Raw genomic sequence first — 21877 nt, 5'->3', positions numbered from 1 at the left:
ACCCCGCCAATCCCCTTAACTCGGCCCTTTCTGCACCAAGTTTTAAGGGGAAAAACAAGCCCACAATTTATACTTAAAATGATTTCCCATTGGAGAATACCAGCAGCATCAAACAACTGATGACCATTATTTTAATTTTTTTTAAAAGGCGTTGCGGGGCGAGAGAGGACAGACAGACACAAACACACGACATTCTTAGTCAAAACAACAAACCCATCACGTATATATTTTTAAAAAGTTGTCTTTGAACGATGAAAAAATAACAACCTCCGCACAGGAAAGCGCGAGAGCAGCGTGGTTGGGAGACCGGCCCTTGTTCCAGAGGCAAGAATTTGACGTGATTTTTATTTTTTCTCTCTTTCAGAAGGAAAATATAAATCTCATCCCCCCTCTCTCTCTCACCCACCCCTCTAAAGTTTCATCCGTTAGGGACTTAGACAGCATGTAAGGTTGACGGTAGGATTCCTCCTCTCAGAGGCACAATTTTTATAAACAAAAACCAAACACAACTAAAATCACAAAATAAATCACAGTTTTAAGAGTTAGAAACAAGGGGCCACCCAGAGGCCGTCCATTCTCGCCCCCTGCTCACAGCAGAAATAGATATGCATATCGTGGACTGTAGACTCAAACTGCAGCAGTACAAACACCCCATAGCGGTCCCTTGTCGTCACGGTCTCCTCCCGGAGTTTTGAGGGTCACACGCTTCTGCCGGGACCTCCAAAAACGAGGTAGTCCTCAAATGCAGGTCGGAGTCGTGATGATGCTGGCGACCGCCAGGTCGCGGTTGCTGCCGCCTCCGCTTCCACCTCCTTTAGCGCCCTTGGGGAAGTCGGCCTTGCAGAGGACGTACCGCCAGAGAATCTTCCGGAAGGTGAAGCGGAAGTCCTGGATGCGGTAAGCGTAGATGATGGGGTTGACGACCGAGTTGGCGTGGGAGAGGACAATGGCCAGGTTCATGATCTCGGTGGGCTTGGCCAGCTCCGGGTGGAAGAGGGTCAGGCAGTTGAGGATGTGGAGGGGCAGCCAGCACAGGGCAAAGAGGCCCACGATAATGGCCAGGGACTTGGCGGCGTTGACCTCCTTCTGCAGCGTGGTGCGGGAGTTGCCCATCAGCTCCATCTGCCGCAGCTGCTTGCAGGCCACCAGGAAGATCTTGGCATAGATGCCCAGCATGATGAGCAGCGGGAGCAGGACGCAGCCGAAAAAGTTGAAGTAGACCATGTAGCTCATGGTCACCACCTTCTCAAAGAGGCATCTCACCTGGCAGGGCCTGCGCTGATCCGCCTCAGCAGGGCTCCCATTGCCAAAGGTCGTGAAGTTCTCGGCGCAGGTGGTGGCGTTCTCTCCGTGGTTCCAGCCCATCAGCGGGGTGAGCCCGATGCCGAAGGAGAGGATCCAGAGGACGGCAATGAGGACCCGGGCCCGTTTCCCCGTCACGATGCTCTTGTATCTGCAAGGAGAAACACGCGTAAGGACACGGGAAGAGCCTGCAGGATCAGGCCAAGGGCCCATCGAGTCCAGCATCCCCCAGTTTCCAGCAACTGGGATTCAGAAGCGTTGCAGAGAGTCATCCCGGCTAGTATCTAGCAATAGCCCTCCATGAATTTGTCAAATCCTCTTTTAAAGTCATCTAGGGATGCGGGTGGCGCTGTGGGTTAAACCACAGAGCCTAGGACTTGCCGATCGGAATGGTTGGCGGTTCGAATCCCTGCGACGGGGTAAGCTCCCATTGCTCAGTCCCAGCTCCTGCCAACCTAGCAGTTTGAAAGCACATCAAAGTGCAAATAGATAAGTAGGTACTGCTCCAGCGGAAAGGTAAACGGCGTTTCCGTGCGCTGCTCTGGTTCGCCAGAAGCGGCTTAGTCATCCTGGCCACATGACCCGGAAGCTGTACACCAGCTCCCTCGGCCAATAAAGCGAGATGAGCGTTGCAACCCCAGAGTCGGTCACGACTGGACCTAATGGTCAGGGGTCCCTTTACCTTTAGGCTGGTGGCCATCCCTGCCTCCAATTTTTACAAACTTCTATCATGTCGCCTCTTGCATTTTCTCTAAACTAAATAGTCCCAAACACTGCAGCCTTTCCTCAATCATTTTAGTGGCTTTTCCCCCCCTGAACCTTTTTGCAACTCAACAATATCCTTTTTTGAGGTGAGGCAACCAGAATGGTACACAGTGCTCCAAATGCAGCTGCGCCATAGATTTGTAAACCGGTATGGTGATATTGGCAGGTCCATTTTAAATTCCCTTCCTAATGATCCCTAGCCCGGAAATGGCCTTTTTCACGGCTGCCGTACACTGGGTCAGCATCTTCATCAAGCTGTAGAATATGACCCCAAGGTCTCGTTCCTGGTCCTTCCCCACCAGCTCAGAGCATGCACGGGAATTTAAGAATTTTTTTGCTCTAACATGCATCACTACATTTCTCTACGTTGAATTGCATTTGCCATTTTACTGGCAATTCACTCAGTTTGGAGAGGTCCTTTTGGAGCTCTTCTCAATCTCTTTGTTTTAACAATCCTGAACAATTTAGTGTCACTGGCAAACTTGGCCCCCTCCCTGCTCACACCTAACTCTGGGACATTTATGAATACGTTAAAAAGCCCTGGCCCCAATACTGATCCTTAGGTGAGTCCACTTCTCTCCATTAAGAGGACTGTGCATTTATTGCAACTCTTTGCTACCTGCAGCTTAACCAACTGACAAAAGACCATCTTGGCTGTGGGTCCTGGGAGACCTGCTCTCTGCCTCGCACACCTTTCCCCACCTGGCCTGGGAGGGCGGAGCTTGGACTGACTCCAGCTACAAAAGCGGAGGCTGCTGAACAGAGTCTTAGGCTGGGGTGTTTTTTCTTGCTGTTGTTGATACTAATTTTTTAAATCATTATTTTAGATGTTCTTATGACTCGTGGAAATTGTTTTAATTTGGGCGTGTGCTTTTTGATATTTCGTTTATTTGCTAATGACTAATTATTATTGTTTTATTTTGACAAAGAAATAACCATACATAAAAAAGAATAAAACGTGCACCCCACCACTGAGACCATTCCGTTGTAACTATCCAACCTCCCTAAATTTTGACACCTCTTGCAATGGTTTAACCCCTTTCCATTTTAACAGTACAAATGCTACAAACACCCTCCATATCTTCTCAAAATCATTTCTCCTACATATTCCCCGTCTTACCTTAACGGCACATGTTAATTTATCATTCACGGCTATATCCCACACCTCTTCCTACCATTCTTCCATTTTATATTCCGCTTGCCCCTTCCACTTCCCAGCCATCATGATTCGTGTAGCTGTCAATCTTATGACAACTTTTGTTATGTTTGTGGTTACTGTATTTTATTTTATTTTCCTTGTTGCAAACCACCTTGAACATAGCTTCAACTACAGAAAGGCGCTATACAATTAAAGTTACGTATGGTACAAATGCCAGCAGAGAGCTTTGTGAACTGATGCTCAGACAGACGTGCCAATTTAAGACCTTCTGTAATAATCCATAATGTAAGAACTTGGTGTAAGATAGGCCAATGGCCCATCCTGGCATTCTGTTTCCAACAGGGGACAGCCATGGAACTCAGAATCTGGCACAGTGACCCCTGATTGGTCAACCCAGAGATCCTCTGCTGCAGGGCTTCAGTTTCCCATAACTTTCCAATGTCTCCACACCTCTGATACTTCCCTTAAGCCTGGAGACTGAGAACGTCAGGAGAGAGCTCAGTTGCCGGATCAAACCAATGACCCATCTAGTCCGGCACCCTGTTTTCACAGTGGCTAAGTAAGTAGATGACTCTAGAACAGGGGTGCCCAAACTTTTTTCAAAGAGGGCCAGATTTGATGAAGTGAACATGCATGAGGGCCGACCAAAGGATTGAAGTTGTTGAGCTGGTATTCAGAAGCATTCACAGCCTCTGACAGTAGAGGGAGAAGACAGCCTTCGTGGCTATTTCCATTTATTTCTTTCATAAAATCTATACGCCTCTTGATTGTAAAACAACAACAACTTACATACCTCAAAGCCGTTTGCAAAACAATAATATCACCACTCAGAAAAATTAAAGCAGCAATAATTTGAGGCATTTGAAAAGTTGAAACAACAGACTCAAAGCAGATTAAGGCTCACATTGGTTTTCTAAAACTTGCCCAAAAGAAAATGGTTTTAGCAGGCGCCGAAAAGAGGGTGAAGGCGCCTGCTTGATATCAATAGGCGGGGAGTTCCTAAGGACTAAAAGATCGAGTTTTTACAAATGCTGAACTGGTATTATGTGCCGCTTCTGCAGAGTGAAGCGGTAAAGTGGGCATATTGGTTTAAGGCCATCTCGTAGCCATTGGTAGCCTAAGCTGCTGCCAACTCAACAGGGCACCTCTGAATTTACATCACCACCGGTCCCAGAATCCCAAGTGGTCCCAACCACAGACGCACGTTTGCATGGTCTCCTCCTTTCCGCTGCAGGATGGGAAGAGAGTGAGAGGAGACCTCCGTCAAAGCCAAGGTCAACCTCCGGACTCTCCCCTCTGCTCTCCTCGCCGTGGGAAAGAAGATGGAGGCCGTCCAAGAGTTTTGGACGTGAAACGAGGACAATGGGGGGATATGAGGAACAGCAGGGAGTGGGAACAGACTCGGAGGAGGAAAGGGTCCAGGACTTCCCCTGCAAAAATATTCCGGAGATTCCAAGCCTTCCACATCAAGGAAGAAGGAGCAGGTTGAGAGTTTGGCCATCATTGTTATTTACATTTGTGCCCTGCAAGGAACTTGACACGTTGCCCCTAATTCTTCCCCACCGACTCTTTGAACCTCACAACACCCATGTGGAGTAGGCTAGGGGGCTGACCCAGTGGGCTTCCCAGTGGGGCAGCAGGGATTTGAACCCGGCTCTCTTTTTCTCAGTCCAGCCCTAGACTGCCGCTGGAACCACTACACAGCGCTGTCTCTCCATTGCGTCTGGCCGTGACAAATCGCTGAGCTCTGCAATTGGCTTTACGGTGGTGGTAAAAAAACGTACAAGTCGTCTAAGCCTGGGACATTTACACATGTCAACCCAGTTTGCCGCTATTGTAATCGTCCACCACCCACAAATGCATGCCAGGGATTTTTTGCTTGAGAGGAGGATGTCTAGTAATTCGCGTTTGGGATCCCTAGCCTGTTCCAGAGTTCCCTAGCCTGGGATCCAGAGTTCCAAAATTGGGAAACGTTCCATAGTTCAGTGGTACAGCCACTGCTTTGCATGCAGAAGGTCGCAGAATCGGTCTCCAGCATCTCCCATCTGAAAGCCCAGAGAGCGCCTGCCGGTCAGTGTGGACAGTACTGAGCTAGATGGAGCAATGGTCTGACTTGGTGTAAGGCAGCGCCTGACGTTCCATGCTTAGCAGTCCATCTATTCACAGCGTTCAGGCTGTGAGTGCCATTCAATGTGTAGCCGAAATGGCACAAGGATAAGGGAGTGGCTGGCAAAGTGGGTGGGAGAGTCTTAAGGAGATAAACCTCCAAAATGGCTGAGCGAGGATGGAGCATGCTTGGTAGGCATGGAGTGCTGGGGAGCAGATCACAACAACAACCACCAGGAACTGGGGGGTGAAATGGAATGGAGCATGCAGCAACGGGCATGGCCGGCAGAGCCCTCAGTACAGTGGTGTCTTGGTTCTCAAACTTAATCCGTTCCAGAAGTCCATTCCAAAACCAAAGCGTTCCAAAACCAAGGCATGCTTTCCCATAGAAAGTAATGCAAAATGGATTAATCCGTTCCAGACTTTTAAAGACAACCCCTAGAACAGCAATTTAACATGAATTTTACTATCTAACGAGACCATGGATCCATAAAATGAAAGCAATAAACAATGTACTGCAGTCACACAATCAATCCATCACTAGCTGAACTGGGCTCCACACAGTCACAAAAACAAAACATAAAAGAGCCACAAAAACGCAAAATAAATAGCAAAAACAGATCTCAGTGTAATACTCAAAACGGAGCACGTTCGGCTTCTGAAAAACGTTCGCAAACCGGAACACTTCCGGGTTTGCAGTGTTTGGGTTCCAAGTCGTTTGAGTACCAAGGCGTTTGAGAACCGAGGTACCACTGTACTGCAACAAGTGGAATTGTCTTTCGATTTTGGTTTTATCGAGGGATATAAATCCGACCAACAATAATAGCAATGTTTTGTTTCAGGCCCTGGTAGCAGGAAGCCAGGCAGGTTAGAAAGAGGCTTGGCTTGGCAGTGGAGAATTGTACCCGCAAGGTGACGATCCCACGAAGCTGAGAAGCGGCAGCTCTCCAGTTGCAACGGGGCTGGAATGAGGAAGTCTTCTTCCCCTCCTCACACAGAGAGGGAAGTGTCTGCTGCTGCCGCCACCACAAAGGCGGCCATTCTTTGCCACCTTATTTGTGCTTCTACTTTGCCTCCTGCATTGACGGGCATGAATGGACCCCGGCGTTCTTCCGGGATGCCCTGCCGTTCCCATGGAAACGGGACGCCACCAGCAAGCTGGCATTTCGTGCTTGAAATAAGGAGAGAGGCATCGGGGAGAGGAAGAGAGGCAGAGGGAAGGGAGTATTTAAAGCTTGGCTTGCTCTCTCCTACCCTGCATCCAAACACACAAAATGCATTTATTTCCTTGCAAAAACAAAACAAGAACCCTCTGTTGCCCTTGCTCTGATCAAGCAAGCACAGCTCTGTCGTCGTAGAACCCAGGCTGCTGCAAAGGGGCCACAGCAAGCTTTGCAAGACCCAAGCGCAACTTTAAGGTCTGCGTTGCTCAACCTCAGCTGAAGACGCAGAGAAAACAGTAATTTGGAAAATGAGAACACCAATGTTGAAGCTCGCCTCAGGTCTTTCAGCTGGAATGTATTTCGCACAACAGGCAGATATGAAGATACGTGTCCTTCGTTTCTCAGGTTTATTTTCACCACCTGTGAGAGCCGGTATGTCGTGTGGTTCAAGTGCTGGACTAGGCCCTGAGAGGTAAAGGTAAAGGAACCCCTAACCATTAGGTCCAGTCATGACCAACTCTGGGGTTGCGGCGCTCATCTCGCTTTACTGGCCAAGGGAGCCGGCGTACAGCTTCCGGGTCACGTGGCCAGCATGACTAAGCTGCTTCTGGTGAACCAGAGCAGCGCATGGAAACGCCGTTTACCTTCCCGCCGGAGCGGTACCTATTTATCTACTTGCACTCTGACGTGCTTTTGAACTTCTAGGTTGGCAGGAGCAGGGACCGAGCAACAGGAGCTCACCCCGTCGCAGGGATTCGAACCGCCAACCTTCTGATCGGCAAGTCCTAGGCTCTGTGGTTTAACCCACAGTGCCACCCGCATCCCTCCAGGCCCTGAGAGACCGGGGTTCAAATTCTCCACTCAGCCATGAAGCTCACTGCTGGGCCAGTCCCAGTCTCTCAGCATGACCTGCCTCACACGGTTGTCGTTGGGGACAAAATGGGGAGAGAGAAAACCATGCGCACCACCTTAAGCACATAAGACTCCAATAAAATAAATTACTGAAAAGAAGAAGGGGAAAACCTCAAGGCACAGGAAGAAGGCCATTAATCTCCACAAGGCATGTATGCTCCTTGCAGGCAGAGACCAGCCAGTTCAGCTGCTGCAATGCCGGAAAATGCACAAGTCACTCAAAACCTTCCCACCGGCTCTCAGAAAAGTAATTCTCAGTGGGAGGGTTTCCTACCATTTCAATTTAAGCCACCTATTCAAAGCAGAACTTCGCGAGGGCAACGAAATACGCTCTTCCTTGCAAAGATCCAATTGTCCAAGGTCAGCTATTTGCGGCCAGGGCTGATCGGGATCAGCTTAGCAGGATAACTTGACGGGGTCGTGTCATGCACAAGTTTGCTGACCTGGGCTGAGCAAAGATGGCTAATTGGTCAAATCCCGAGGATTTGGTTTTCAAAGCAGATATTATTTTAGGTGGTTGAGGATTCAGAGGGGAGAAAAGAGATCGAGAAATATATTTTCTTCTCTCTTCTGCATCTAGTACAAATCAGAACTGGACAGAACAAATGTATAATCTCCTACACGCTTGGGGTTTTTCTAAACCCTTTCCATGAAATTTTGCCTTCCAGTAAGCAACGAACACACATATATTTTACCTGCCTGGGAAGTTTTTTTGCAAATGATGTGGTGAAATTGGTTAACAGATTGAGAAAAATGAAATTTTCATCATTATTATTTAGATTTTCCACCTGCCCTTCTCCATGAGATGCCAAGGCAGATGACTACCATTTAAAAACACAGTATTAAAATCAGTTTAAAACAAATTGCGCTCAAGAGAATAGGGAAGGACAGTCAAGAGAAAATTTAAATTGGTGAGCCTGTGGTCTTGTGGTGGTGAGGCAGAGGGGCAGGCAGAGAAAATGCTGAAGATTTTCATCTCACTTGTGGGAAGATATTCTCTTTCAACACCGAACCTGCGTCGCTAGCTTCCTCACTCCAACCCACAAACCAGTCATGTCCCTGTGTTCTTTAAAGAGCAGCTCGTCATTCAACAGGTGCAGCAGGTTGCAGGTGCAGCTGGCAGATTTCTGCCTGGCAGAAGGGAAGAGATCATTCACAACCCAGTCCAAAGACATCTGAAGTCTAAATCCCCCACTCAGGAGTGAATGGGTGAATGAATGAATGAACGAATGAATGCCCTCGCCCATCTTAAAGCAAGCAGACCATCTATTAAGCACCAGTTCTTCCTGCTAACAAAATGGGAATAAACACTCCACAGGCGTCCTGGGTCCAAAGTGGAATGGGATAAAGCTTCTCCCCCACTACTTGGTTCATTTTAAAAAATATTTAATTTTTAATGAGCCCTAAGAGGCCTTTTCGCTCTTTGATCCTGTTTACCCTTTGCATCTATCAATTTATTAATCACTGTTCAGGCCATTAACGCAGAAAAAGTGTCTCAGAAACCTTGTTTATCTCCTCGCGGCGTTCTCCATTCAATAATTCATGGTTCAAAGCAAGGTGCGATTTTGCATTACAGGCTTCAATCCAGTCTTTATCACAAAAGCCAGTGCAGCTGTTGTGGGAGGGTTGCGCCCATTTCACAGATTACGAGACAACTGAGGCCAAGAAAGAATAAGGGCACAACGCTAGCCTTCGAAAGAATCCGTGATTTTTTACAGTACCGGAGGAAGACAAACACCGTCGAGAAAGACTGTAGCTGCTTTGTGGCGCACAGGCTTGAGAAATAGCTCCAGAGAAGGTGCTAACAAATAAGGAACCGTGTTCATTCACGCTTTGTGAAGCCGTAGGCTATGAAATCTGAGATGAAGCATTTCATGATACCCCAGTAATCCCTCACACAAAGAGAGAGGAATCCTCTGATCCGCACACCCATCATCCCTATAACCCTTGCAATAAGTTTTGCCCATTTAAGGTAGGCAAGGCTTATTATGCCCATATTGCAGATAGAACAAGCAAGGCAGAGGCAGTCACTGGGTTCCAACTTCCAAACTCCCGTCACTGACCATGCTGGGCTGCTGTGTTGGAGTCCGAAAACATCTGGAAGTTGCTACACTGGCCACCTCTGGATTAGAGGCTTGTACCAGCAAGCTTGTTATCGTCTCAAAAGCCAAAAAGCTATCCAAAATATTCACCGGAGTGAGTCCTTAAAAAAAAAAAAAATCTGGCACAATAACTGCACACCCTCCACCCCACCCCTGAAATTGCCACCTTCCTCCTCTCCACCACCAAAACATCTCGTGAAACGAGTTCTGCTGCCCAGCTGCAACTGCAGGATCTGTTCAGGCGGAGACGAGACCGAGAACATCACAAGCGCTTCAGTTTTAAATCTGGGTGGCAGCTGCGGGATTTGCTGTGGATTCCAGAATCTCGAACAGGTTTCTCAGTGTTGCATGCTGCACAGGAATGCATAAACCATCTCACACGGTTGAAACACACACGTTCGTATTCGAAACAGTTTTAAAATGGTAACAGGTTTCCCCCCTTAAATGTAAACTGTGCTTTGCTTTTTAACCTGCTAGACTTCACGGTGTTTCTAGACCTCATTGTCACAACCCTACTGTTATTAAAATTAAGAAAAAAAGCTGAGGTTTGCTGTGCCTGGCTTTTTAACCGGCTGTTTTGGGTCTGTGTTTTTTAATTTATTTTTAATTTTCTAACCTGCATGGTTACAAACCTACTTCAGACAGACAGACAGAAAGAAAGAAAGATTCTGAACATCTCTTCTCTGCCCAATTACAAATTCAGGAAAACCTTCTGGGTATGCCTGGGTCCCCCCAAAATTTGGATGGTGGCAGGAATGGGGTTAAAGCCCACATTAAATAAGGAAAAATTATTGTGGCACTTTTTTTTTTTTAAGTGGTCATTGGGTTTTCCCCTTTTCCTCTACCTAACGGCAGTGACAATCAACTTACTCAAGAGCAGTGACAATCAGTGACAATCAGCAGTGACAATTTACAGGGGGAAAACCCTGTAAATACCTCCCCCCCAAAAAATGTAAGCAGCACATTCCTTGTGGTTTTGCTAACCTTTATCACAAACTGCCCTGGAAATCTGGAACCAAAGGCCAATCCAGAAATGTTTTAAATCGATGGTGGGGCGTTTCAACCCCATGGGCCTAATCCTAGAATTGCAGAATCTCCCACTGCAGTTGTGGCTTGAAGATAACTAATAACCCAATGTACTTATTTTAACAACCAAGCAAGAGACGTAGTATACTGCAAGGCAGGAAGGGTCAACGCTCACCAGCTACGAATCAGTGGTCTGAAGATTTCTGCATTTCAGGGGAATCTCGCTGCCCTTTCCCTGTTACAACGCAGAACTTGTAATTGCCAGTCTCGATCCTAAATTCTGATATACGGCCAATATTTATGCACTTCAGTCGGGGCCGATGGCCGGTGTTTTTATCATTAATGTCAGCTGGCAAAGATTCTCTCTCCCTGCCACCCCTGGTGATAGCTGCCAAAAAACCTATTCTTTAAATATGCATATGACTACCATTAACCAGCACTATTTATTACCATTGTCGTCACGGTTTACCAACGGAAGCGGAGAAGAAAGGACGGTTGAGAAAATGCTCCTCGGCCCACAAATTGTAGGAAACTCTGCCTATTTGTAAGCGTAGGAAACGAGGCTGGTTCATAATTGTAGGAAACACGAAGCAACGAGGGCAACTGAGTTTTTCCGCCACCCGGGAGCTGTCAAGGAGGAAGCGCTGCCAGCCCACACTTCGAGATACAGTACCGCGTGACAAATCTGTTTGATAACACCGGCAGCTTCAAGAAGTCCTTCTCGCCGGCCATCGCCAGTTTCGTCCCCAAACCCTCCCGATGTCGCCTTCAACCCAAAGACGAGTAACTTCTGAGCATATTGTCCACGACAGGCCTGTCAGAAGACACCTTATACTGAGTCAGAGCACTGAGCAGGAGATTCAGATGTGCACAAAAACCACTGGCTTTTTTTTGCCTGTGGCCCCTGGAAAACTCCCCAAACGGGAAGGCGGCCCTCAGTCTGAAAGAGGTCCCCAAAGTCTTCTCTAACCAAGATTCACTCCCTTAAGGCTACCATATTCTACATACCAGGAGGGATTCAACAGCTGCTTGGTACGAAATAACCCAACTTCCGAGCTAGCTCCATATTGTCAACTCTGACCGGCAGCCGCTCTCCAAGGTACCAGGCAGAGAGAGCGACAGTCCTTCACCAATAAATAAAGCAAGGCTCTAGTCCTCGTGGTTGTGGAGAAAGAGCTGTTAGGCAGGGACACAGGAAGGCACATTAGACCGAGATAAAGCAGTGGTCTATCTAGGTCAGTACTGTCTTCACTGACTGGCAGCTGCTCTCCAAGGTTTCAGAGAGCTAATCAGAGGCTTGCAGGTCAGAAACGCACCACAACTGATTTAACTGGTCAGCCAGGTCATTCAGCCAAACTTGCCCCCTTTCCCCTTACTCTGCTACCAGATTATTTTTATGCTGGAGAGACCAGGATTCGATTAGAGGCCCTTCTGCATGCAAGCCCAAAGAGCTCCATCAATATCAGCAGAGAACCCGCCAAGTCAATTGTTATTCTCAAGTACCACTTTCCCAAGACGTTCAGAGCAGGAGGGCTACTGAGGTCCAGCTCCGAGGGCCTTCTGGCGCTTCCCTCCCTGCGAGAAGTGGGAACCAGGCAGAGGGCCTTCTCAGTGGTGGCACCCGCCCTGTAGAACGCCCTCCCAGCCGATGTCAAGGAAATAAACGACTATCTGACTTTTAGAAGACATCTGAAGGCAGCCCTGGACAGGGAAGTTTTTAATGTTTGATGTTTTATCGTGTTTTTAATATTCTGTTGGGAGCCGCCCAGAGTGACTACGAAAACCTAGCTAGATGGGCGGGGTATAAATATATTATTATTTATTATTATTATTGGAAGGGGAGAAGGTTGACACACACACCCCCCGCAGCCGCCCAATGAGTGTGGATCCCAAGATAAACGAAGGAAGTTCGCAGAAGGGAGTCTCCTATCTTCAGAAACACATTTCCACAGTCACAGCGGGATGACTTTGCACGACAGCCGCGGATCACACCCTGCCACTGCTTTTCTATCGAAGACTTTGGCCCGGGCTGATTGGGCAACTGAGGTTATGCAAAAGGAGCAGCCAGGCATGTACAAAGTTGATCTGCAATGAGCAAATCAGAGAGTTGTTTTTCTCCCAAAGGGTAAATGTATCACAACTGGATTTTCAAAAAAACCAAGCCGGTGTTTTACAATCAACTTTGTTCCTTTCGCTGTTTTACCTTCCGATTTAAAGCAGGGTCCAATCCTACGGTGTTTTGTATCTGACGTACAATTTTTGGTGTGTTTTATTTTGGGGATGGATATTTTGCTAAATCAGAACCAGCTTCTTAAAAGTGATGGGCTTAAATCAGCCAGGACAATCTTAAATCTATTAAATTCAATGGGTCTACTCAGAGTACGAGGCTAACATCTATTTTTTTGTTTTTACAGGCATAGCATAGATGCCAAACAACACAGTATCCAAATTTCCCCATATATCTCTCCCCCGCCCACTCTCATTTCTTAGACCCCCTGAGAGGGGATATTTATGCCAAAAATCTCTAAGCTATGAAAACTTTTAAACTCTGAAAGGCGGAAGACATTTCAATGGGTTTGAGACAGGCTGTTATTGATTTCAGTAGGTCTGTTCTGCAAATGACTTCTGCTCAAAGCAGACCCATTGAAATGAATGAACCCAAGAGAGAATCAATGGGTTTACTCTGAGCAGGGCCAGCATTGGGTGCAACTGAGTCAGAATATGCCACTCTAAATATATAGTTTATTTTTAATAAAGAAAAAATAAGACAACTTTGATGAACAGAAAGATGTAAGCATACAAATGAATTTTAAACATTAATTAGTGTTGAAAAGATTGCATCAAAAGTAGAGAGAACACCTTAAAACATGTATTCCTTTCCTTTTTTAAAAACACAGCCCTGCGCTGCATTTCTTGGCAAATTCACGGAAGAAAAACGGCAATTCTGGGCAACTAGGTAGGAACTGCAGCCTCGGTTTCCCCACTGGGGAAGCTGATCAGCAGATGTTTTCGAGAAAACAACAATTCCGCATAAATTTTCAGAATGATAGTGTCATCCCTTTGTGACATCGATGAGCTAACTTGCCCCCCCCAGACCATATGCTCAGAGGCGGCAACATTTTCCTCTTCCTCAAAAATATGAGATTGCGTAATATATTGTGACTGATAAGCAGCTAAGCAAGTTCTCCTTTCCTCTGACTGGGCAGTTGTTTCTGCAGCTGTGGAACAGGTAGAAATGCAACGGGAAAAGCAGCCGCGCTTGCCTGTTGAATGCCTACCTGCCACACAGGGGTTCAAAAGCATGGCTTTCATCCACCCACCTGAGAGGATTCTGGCCCTGCGACAAGCAAGCCTGGATCAGGTCCCGTTTTCCTTCCACACCATTAATTATGTTACTGTTCAAACACCGCCACAACTCCATATCGCTTTGGGCGCCAAACACAACAGAAAATGAGATTAATGAGATTAAATGAGATTAATACATCAAAAACACAGAGGTTGCAAATGAGCAGCTGGTGGTACAAAGCAGAAAACATGTCGAATAAAACATGTTGAATTATTATTATTAATAATAATAATAATAATAATAATAATAATAATAATAATTTATTATTTATACCCCGCCCATCTGGCTGGGTTTCCCCAGCCACTCTGGGCGGCTTCCAACCGAATATTAAAAACAATACAGCCTCAGACATTAAAAACTTCCCTAAATGTGGCCCCCAGAGCCTTTCTACCTGGCCCATGGGCATCTCTCCAGGCCACGCCCCTTTCCCTTAGGACACACCCCTCACTGGAGAGGCTCCACCCCCAGCTCTTTCTGCCTATTCTGGATGGAGGATAGAGAGGTTGGTGTGAGTGTGTGTAGAAACTAGCCTAAGATGAAATTTATATCTGTTGCTTCATCCATTTCTGTCTCTGGCCCCGGCGCATGCATGAACTCAGAGAATCTCAGAATCGTAGGGTTGGAAGGAATCCAGAGGGTCATTTCATCCAGCCCCCTGGAATGCAAAAATAAGCTTGGTTCCTTGCCTGGGAGAAAATCATTATATGGCAATTTACTGGCTGTTAGAAGCAGAGGACCACTGCAAAGTAATCCAGCATGGAAGGAGGGGCATAGAGAAGGTTCTGCAAAGCCAGAGCCCACCGCTGTTACTGTAAACTCAGTGGAGGCAGAGACCTTCTGCTACAGAGCAAAGCATCATGTATGCCTGGATTAAAGGTCAAGGGACCCCTGACCATTAGGTCCAGTCGTGGCTGACTCTGGGGTTGCGGTGCTCATCTCACTTTACTGGCCGAGGGAGCCGGCGTACAGCTTCCGGGTCATGTGGCCAGCATGACTAAGCCGCTTCTGGCGAACCAGAGCAGCGCACGGAAACGCCGTTTACCTTCCCGCCAGAGCGGTACCTATTTATCTACTTGCACTGGCTTGCTTTCAAACTGCTAGGTTGGCAGGAGCAGGGACCGAGCAACGGGAGCTCACCCCGTCGTGGGGATTTGAACCGCCGACCTTCTGACCGGCAAGTCCTAGGCTCTGTGGTTTAACCCACAGCGCCACCCGCGTCCCTATGCCTGGATTGGTGCTGTGTAAATTGGAACATCAGAAGAACGCCGGCGGGTCAAGTGGATGCGTCAGCAGGAAGCGCAGGAAAGCAGCACACGAGAACAATCAGTAGCCTTGCACCATTTCCTTCCCAGCAATACTGATTCAAGGATAGACTGTGCCTGACTGTGGAGGTTCCACAGAGCCCATTGCCGTCGATAACCTTATCCAGGGACGGGGGAGAAACCCCCACTGAAAAGGTGAACATGGCCAATTTTCCAGCTGTCAAGAACGATATGCGAAACCAGAACACAATCCTCAGACTTCGCAATATGGATCTCCAGGCAAATAAGCTTCACCAAAATGCAGAGAGAGTGTAAAGTATGTATACAAATGCAAATGTTGGTGAAAATCATGCGCAAAAATACATGGGAGGGGGAACTGTATAATTACACAAAATTGCAGAAATGTGTTAGGAAAAATTTCCAAAACAACGCTGGTGAATTTGCACGAGGACTTTTTTTAAAAAAATAGTGATAACAATCACAAATTCATGGGGAAATATGGGGAACTGAGGATCAGGGGAAAGTCAGAAACCGGGAAGTAAAAATGGAGAGCTTTGCCTATTTGTGGCCATCCCCATATATTTATAACTCAAAGTAACACAAATAGTGACCTCGTTCTCCAAATACCTTAGGTAGTTTCAGTGGCACCACTGTTTCACAATCAGCAGTCTCGGGGTAACCCCAAGAATTATAGGATGAACCCCCCTACAAACTAAAATAGAGGAACCCTCAGCAGCAGGGAAGTGGTGGACCCCAAAACAGCTCCCTAGGGTCTGGGGATGCCCTGGGGGCACAGAAGGAATGGATGTCTGTTAGGCAAGGAAGGAGAGCCTGGCAGGAGGTGGAAATGGAATGGAGTAACCCATGGGAGGGCGTGGCCAGCGGGCTGAACCGACACAGACACACTCCCCGCTGCAACATTTTATTGCAGGACCACACTTTGTAACAATAACCGTTAATAAGACACCTCCAGCGCTACTGGGAACGGCCTCAGCTGATCGCTTTCCAGAAAAGGCAGGGGGGCAAGCTTTGAACCGCCCTTTTCCGAAGCAAAAAATCTCCGGCCTGCCAGCAGGGAAGAGTTATACTTGTGCAAATACCAGGATATGCTCACAGTTTGGGTTGCAAACAGCAGGAAGGTCTCCTTTGAAGGAGTTGGGTCTCTGGTCTTCCCCCAAGACCACACACACAAAGCTTCAAGCTATTCTCCTAAGCTGTCCTCCAACGGGGACTTCTCACATTCTTAAACATATCACTAGGATTCCCATATTTCAAGATTTTTTTTAAAAAGCCCAGGACATCCCAAAAGTTATTGAGCTTAGTTTTGGAAAGCCCCAAAGTCGTTTTGAACACCTCCTGCCAGGTTTTGCCATCACCTTAAGCGAACTGAGCGTGTTCCCTCTTCCCCAATCGTAGAACTCCTGCGTTCAGGAGCAGTCTATCTTGATCTACAGACCCAACTCAGACATGACTCACTGGGTGCTCCCCATTTTGCGGTGGGTCCCTGGCACACCTCACCAGATACACATCTTCCATCCCAGTTTTCTCCACCTGCCAGACCTTTTCATTGAGGAAACTTTGCCCAGAACCCCCCATAAATACAGGGGTGTTTTTTAAGGTGAAAAACAGCCACTAGGTTAAGAGGCAGAAAAAGGACCAAGACAGACAGAGACGCAGCCCAGTGACTAGGGTCAATCTCCACTCAGCCAGAAAGTTCACTGGCCAGTTGTGAGCTGTTTCTCTTGGCTTAACCTACCTCACAGGGCTGTTGTGAGGATAAAGGGTGAAGGAGTAAAGATGCAAACACCATTTGTCCTCTTGCTTGACCACAGTATCTAGCGACCATCCTCGGAAAACCCTTCCCATTAGCTCGGTAAACCACAAATTGGGCCCCGCAAGGTGGTGGCGGGGAGCGGACCAGTGGCTCGCTCAGGGACACCCCAAACAGCTGAGCCAGTCATCCAAGGTAGACTGTGCCTGCACAGGGAGGTTCAATGGGAAGATAGTTACTGCGGCCGTCAGAAATGGACAGGCCTGCCATCAATGAATTGCTCAATGGCTGTTAACCATCGCAGACTTAATAACCTGGTGCTTTAATGGAACCTTTTTTCTGTTTGGTTTTTTTTTTTTTTTTATGCACTTAATGTCAGAGGGAACAGGCCTAGCGTATCCCACTTTCTAGGAATCTTAAGCGAATGCTGCTTGTTTATTTACATTTGTTTATATCCCAACTTTCTTCCAAGGAGCTCAGGTTCTCCCTCAGCGTTTTATCAACACAGAAACTGGGTGAGGTCAGTTAGGTGGAAAGGTAGTGACTGGCCCCCAAGTTCACCCAGGGAGCTTAATGGCGGGATTCGAACCCTGGTCTCTCCCAGGTCTTGGTCTGACACTCTAAGCATTGCACCACATGGGGTGGTAAGAACAGGAGGCTGGGCTGGGTAGGGCCTGATCAAGCAGCAGGGATCCTTATATTCAACCTCAACCGTATTCCACCTTCAGTAATAACAACCCCGTGAAGTTAACTCATTGGCTGCACCCACTTCGCAGATGAGACAACTGAGGTTAAAAACAAACAAACCAGGATGCCAACAAATCCCGCCCGACTTTAAAACAACCTGGAGAGCAGGATATCGGTGGCCTCCACGCGACTCAGCCCCCAGACATATATATTTCCAATGAGCTGAATACGGTTGCAACCCCAGGACCTAATAGAAGCACATGGTTTGCTTTGCCATGACTCACACAACTACCGGAATTCTTACCCACGGACTCGGAGGCAGAGGTGGAATTTTAACTCGACCCCACCCCCAGGACAATGCTAGTTAAAGAAGAAAAAAGAAACTAAAGGGGGAAGCAAACCTCTGCAAACACAAACACTGCATCTTGTGGGAGGGAGTTCCATAGTCTAACTATGTTCTGAGTGAAGGACAACTGCCTTTTCTCTGTCCCGGAGAGCCACCGCCTGCACCAGGGACCCCCTTCCACTCTCCAGAGCACAATCTGCTACCAGGAGAATTGCAAATGTAGGAAGTTGCTTTATAACGGACTCAGGCCGTTGGTCCACAGTGACTAGCAGGGACTTCTGGCCAAGGGGACATTCCAAGCCACCGTTGTGCTAAACTACAGCCCTTCCTTTAAGGACAAAGTGAGGATCCAGTTCTCACACTTCCAAATAAAGGGCTGATTTAAATAGAAGCGAAGGATGCTAACGTATACCAAGTCAGATCATTTGGCTATCCACCTTATTATTCCCTACACTGACTGGCAGCCGGTCTCCAAGCTTTTAGGCCGGGGGCGTTCCCAGCCATCCCTATCCCGGAGCTACAGCTCTTCACTACACTGAGTCAGACCACTGGCCCACCTAGCTCAGTATCACCCGCACCGATCGGCAGCAGCTCTTACGGGGTTTCAGAAAGCAGTCCTCCCCAGCCCTACCTCAGAGGCAAAAGTACTGGGGGTCAACCCATGCCTTCTGCGTGCAAAGCAGGTGCTCTAGTCCTGAGGCGCAACCCTTCTCCAGAGACGTGCAGCTCGGGCAAGCGAGCCAAGCTGCCTAAGCCAAGACTAAGCGGTCAAGGCAGCGGAAGTCGCAGGATCTGGGCGAGGGAAAACCCTTCTCCCCTCCCCGTGCTCTCTCCCCCTGATCACTCCGTTACCTAAGTGGGATCTTGATCGCCAAGTACCGGTCCACAGCCACGGCCAGGAGGCTGAAGATGGAGCTCTGGGTGAGGACCAGGACAAAGCTGGCCAGGAAGAGGCAGGAATGGAAGTTGATCCGCAGGCCGATGCTGATGGTGATGGCGAAGGGGATGGCCAGGAGGCCCACAGCGATGTCGGCCACCGCCAGGGAGACCAAGAAGTAGTTGGTGGCGTTCTTCAGGGTGCTGTTGATGGCCACTGCCCAGCACACCAGGACGTTGCCCGCGATGGCCAACACAGCGATCACCAGCTCCACCACGATGTAGACCATATCCAGGCCATCGAGGGCCAGCGGGGACGAGGACGTGGTCATTTCAAGCAGGGGGCTCAGCCCACGCCAGCAAATGCCATGGGTCCACCAAACCCCCAAGAGCGGTGGTCAAGGGAGAGCTGGCCTGCGGGAACGAGGACCTCCTGCTAGCACCAGACATGGAGGCGTGCCGATTTGGGGGAGCGTGCAAAAGCTCAGCCCACGCTGCCACCACACCGCCGTGCCCGCTGGGACACGTCTTCGGCCATCGCCGGTGGACCGCAGGCCATGCAATCTCCTGGCGCAATAGATCTGGTGGCGGTGATGCTTGCTACGGTGCCAGTCTCTTGCTTTTGTTCTTCTGCCACACCAGAAACCTCAAAGCGGCAGCGGGGAAAGCCAAGGCGCTAGTCCCTGTTGTTTTCTCCCGCCACGTGCCACTGGGTGGGCGAAACAGGACTTCCCCCAGCCGGCTGAGCCCAGGGAAGGGTGCTGGCAGTGGGGATCAGTCTTGCAGGCTAGGAAATGGGCGCAGCTGCAGAGAGGAGGGCAGGGGAAGGCCCAGCCCCGGGAGGCATCTCACAGAAGCAGGGGGAAACCCAGGCGGTCGAAATGATGTTCTGTCTGCAGGAAGCTGATCCACAGGACGGTCCCAACTTAGAGTCGCGAGTTCGAGTCTGCCCAAGTCGAAAAAATCTCCTCTCTTATATCCTTGCTAATAAAAAAGGGGGTGATCGCGGTCGCTGCAAACGCCCCTCTTTTCTTAAGCGCCCCCCGGATGCGCTCCTGCAAAGTCTCCTTGGCGGAGCCGCGGCGTCTTTCCCCCGCAGCAGAGGCTTGCGCGGCTATTTCTGCACATGGGGAGAGGGCGGGGCGGGGCCTCGGCGGAGCCCGGCGTCCGATTGGCGGAGGCGCGCTCCCGGACTCCGCCCCTTCCTCGCTTTTACCGTAAGGCCGCGAGCGAGGCGCCGCGCGATGTTTCCCGACGCCCTGCAAAACTTAGAAGAAGTCTTTTCGCTGCGAACCAGAAGAGAGAGTCGTCGAGGGCGCCGCGGCGGGTGAGTCAGAGGCGCTCATTCATTCTTATCTTCTTTTTTTTTAGAAGTGTAATCTTCCGGGGTAGATGATCTGGAAGATTAAGAATGGGAGGGGTGCACTTTGCACGTCCTCAGAGACACACTGTGAGTCTTATAACAAAAAGGGGTGTGAGCGTTGGAGACTAGTGTTGTGTTTTATTTTATTTTACTTCCATTGTCCTTTATGAATCACTTTCCAAATGATTCACAACGAGGCATCAGAGGGCGCTAGCTCAGTATCCTAGTATCTCCCAAGTGGGGCTAGGAATGTCTCCTGGAAAAACGCTGCCAGTCAGTGTAGGAAAGGCTGGGCTAGATGGTGCAATATCTGATTCATTAAAAGGCAGCTTCCTATGTTCCTCTTTAAACCACCCCTTAAACATGAGGCCTGGGATCTTATTTTATCTTTAAGAGAACAGCTGTAGCTCATTCTCGGTAGTGGCGTCCGCCCTGTGGAACGCCCTCCCACCAGATGTCAAAGAGAAAAATAACTACCAAACTTTTAGAAGACATCTGAAGGCAGCCCTGTTTAGGGAAGCTTTTAATGTTTAATAGGTTATTGTATTTTAGTGTTTTGTTGGAAGAAGCCCAGAGTGGCTGGGGAAACCCAGCCAGAAAGGCGCGGTAGAAATAATAATAATAAATTATTATTATTATTATTATTATTATTATTATTAGTAACAGCATCTGCTTTAAAGACCAACTAAGTTAGTTCTTGGTATGAGCTTTCGTGTGCATGCACACTTCTTCAGATACACAAATATATATATATATATATATATATATATATATATATATATATATATTGTTTTGACTATGGCAGACCAACACGGCTACCTATCAGCATCTGCTTTGAATGTGGAAGATCCCTGGTTCAGTCCTTGATGGTCTGGGAGAGAGACTCCCTTGCCTTGAAACCCTCAAGAGCTGCTGCCAGTCAGTGCAGGAAATACCAGTGGTCTGATTTGGTATAAGGAAGCTTCCTAAATTCCATATCTATCTATTGATCAGTCGTCCAACACACACACAAAATCTCAACTCCAAAGCAGATCCGGAACAGGATAAGAAACCCTACTTAAAAAGCTTGCTGAAAAGATAGAGATGGCAATGATCTGATCTGTGGTGTTGTTGTTTAATTATTATAAATGTGTGTTTGGGTTTTCTAGTCTAACCCTATGTACTCAGGAGTAAGTCTTTTTGAATTCAGTGGGGCTTCCTTCCCAGGGTTTCTCATAAACAATACAAAAATCCCTGTTGAGCAAGGTTTTGGGTCCTTCAGAGCTCTTCTTCATCAGCCTGGATGCCAAGAGAAACAGAGCAACGTGGGGGACCTGGCTGAGTGCTGGAGAAACATGGCTTGAGGCTGGATCACAAATTTGACATTTAGTCAGCATCTTAAGAGGGAGTGTGTGGGAAGTGATAGCAGACAGTATTCTTATTGTGCCGTGAGGAAGGGACTTGTAAGGTCTGAATGCTTGCATCATTTTAAAAATTGCCAATCAGAAAATTATTATTATTATTATTATTATTATTATTATTATTATTATTACTACTATTATTATTCATTCATTTTTCATTTCAAAGAGAAATGCCAAGGTGGTTTACAGACAAACAAAAGCCAGCAACGAAAAACCAATAGCCATATATACCTCGCCAAGCTTTTGCTGGCAGCCAAATGCTCAGAGCCAATATATTCAGATATTTTCATT

The 21877-nt window shown here is 47.9% G+C and overlaps 2 protein-coding genes across 2 annotated transcripts in view; one reads left to right on the top strand and one right to left on the bottom strand.

The window, feature by feature from the left end:
• The window catches only part of ZSWIM7 (zinc finger SWIM-type containing 7), a 49734-nt gene that overhangs the window by 19488 nt on the left and 8369 nt on the right, over nucleotides 1–21877 (top strand). The window lies entirely within an intron of this gene.
• Nucleotides 118–19939, bottom strand: ADORA2B (adenosine A2b receptor). Its single transcript, XM_083587957.1, has 2 exons — nucleotides 18800–19939; nucleotides 118–1453 (listed from the first exon to the last, which is right to left on the bottom strand). The coding sequence occupies exons 1-2, from the start codon at nucleotides 19153–19155 to the stop codon at nucleotides 739–741; spliced, it is 1071 nt and encodes a 356-aa protein (XP_083444083.1). The 5' UTR covers nucleotides 19156–19939; the 3' UTR covers nucleotides 118–738.

The sequence above is a fragment of the Podarcis filfolensis genome, assembly GCF_964270895.1.
Source record: "Podarcis filfolensis genome assembly, chromosome: 15".
In the NCBI taxonomy this organism is placed as follows: Eukaryota; Metazoa; Chordata; class Lepidosauria; order Squamata; family Lacertidae; genus Podarcis; species Podarcis filfolensis.
Note: the sequence above shows the minus strand (reverse complement) of the source record. Positions and strands in the feature narration are given on the sequence as shown.

Bases quoted from the DNA above. Each gene is read 5' to 3' on its own strand.
- ADORA2B (XM_083587957.1), bottom strand. From the start codon at position 19,155: ATGACCACGTCCTCGTCCCCGCTGGCCCTCGATGGCCTGGATATGGTC. The intron at 1,454-18,799 runs GTAACGGAGTGA...TTCTCCTTGCAG, and splicing joins GCGATCAAGATCCCACTTAG to ATACAAGAGCATCGTGACGG.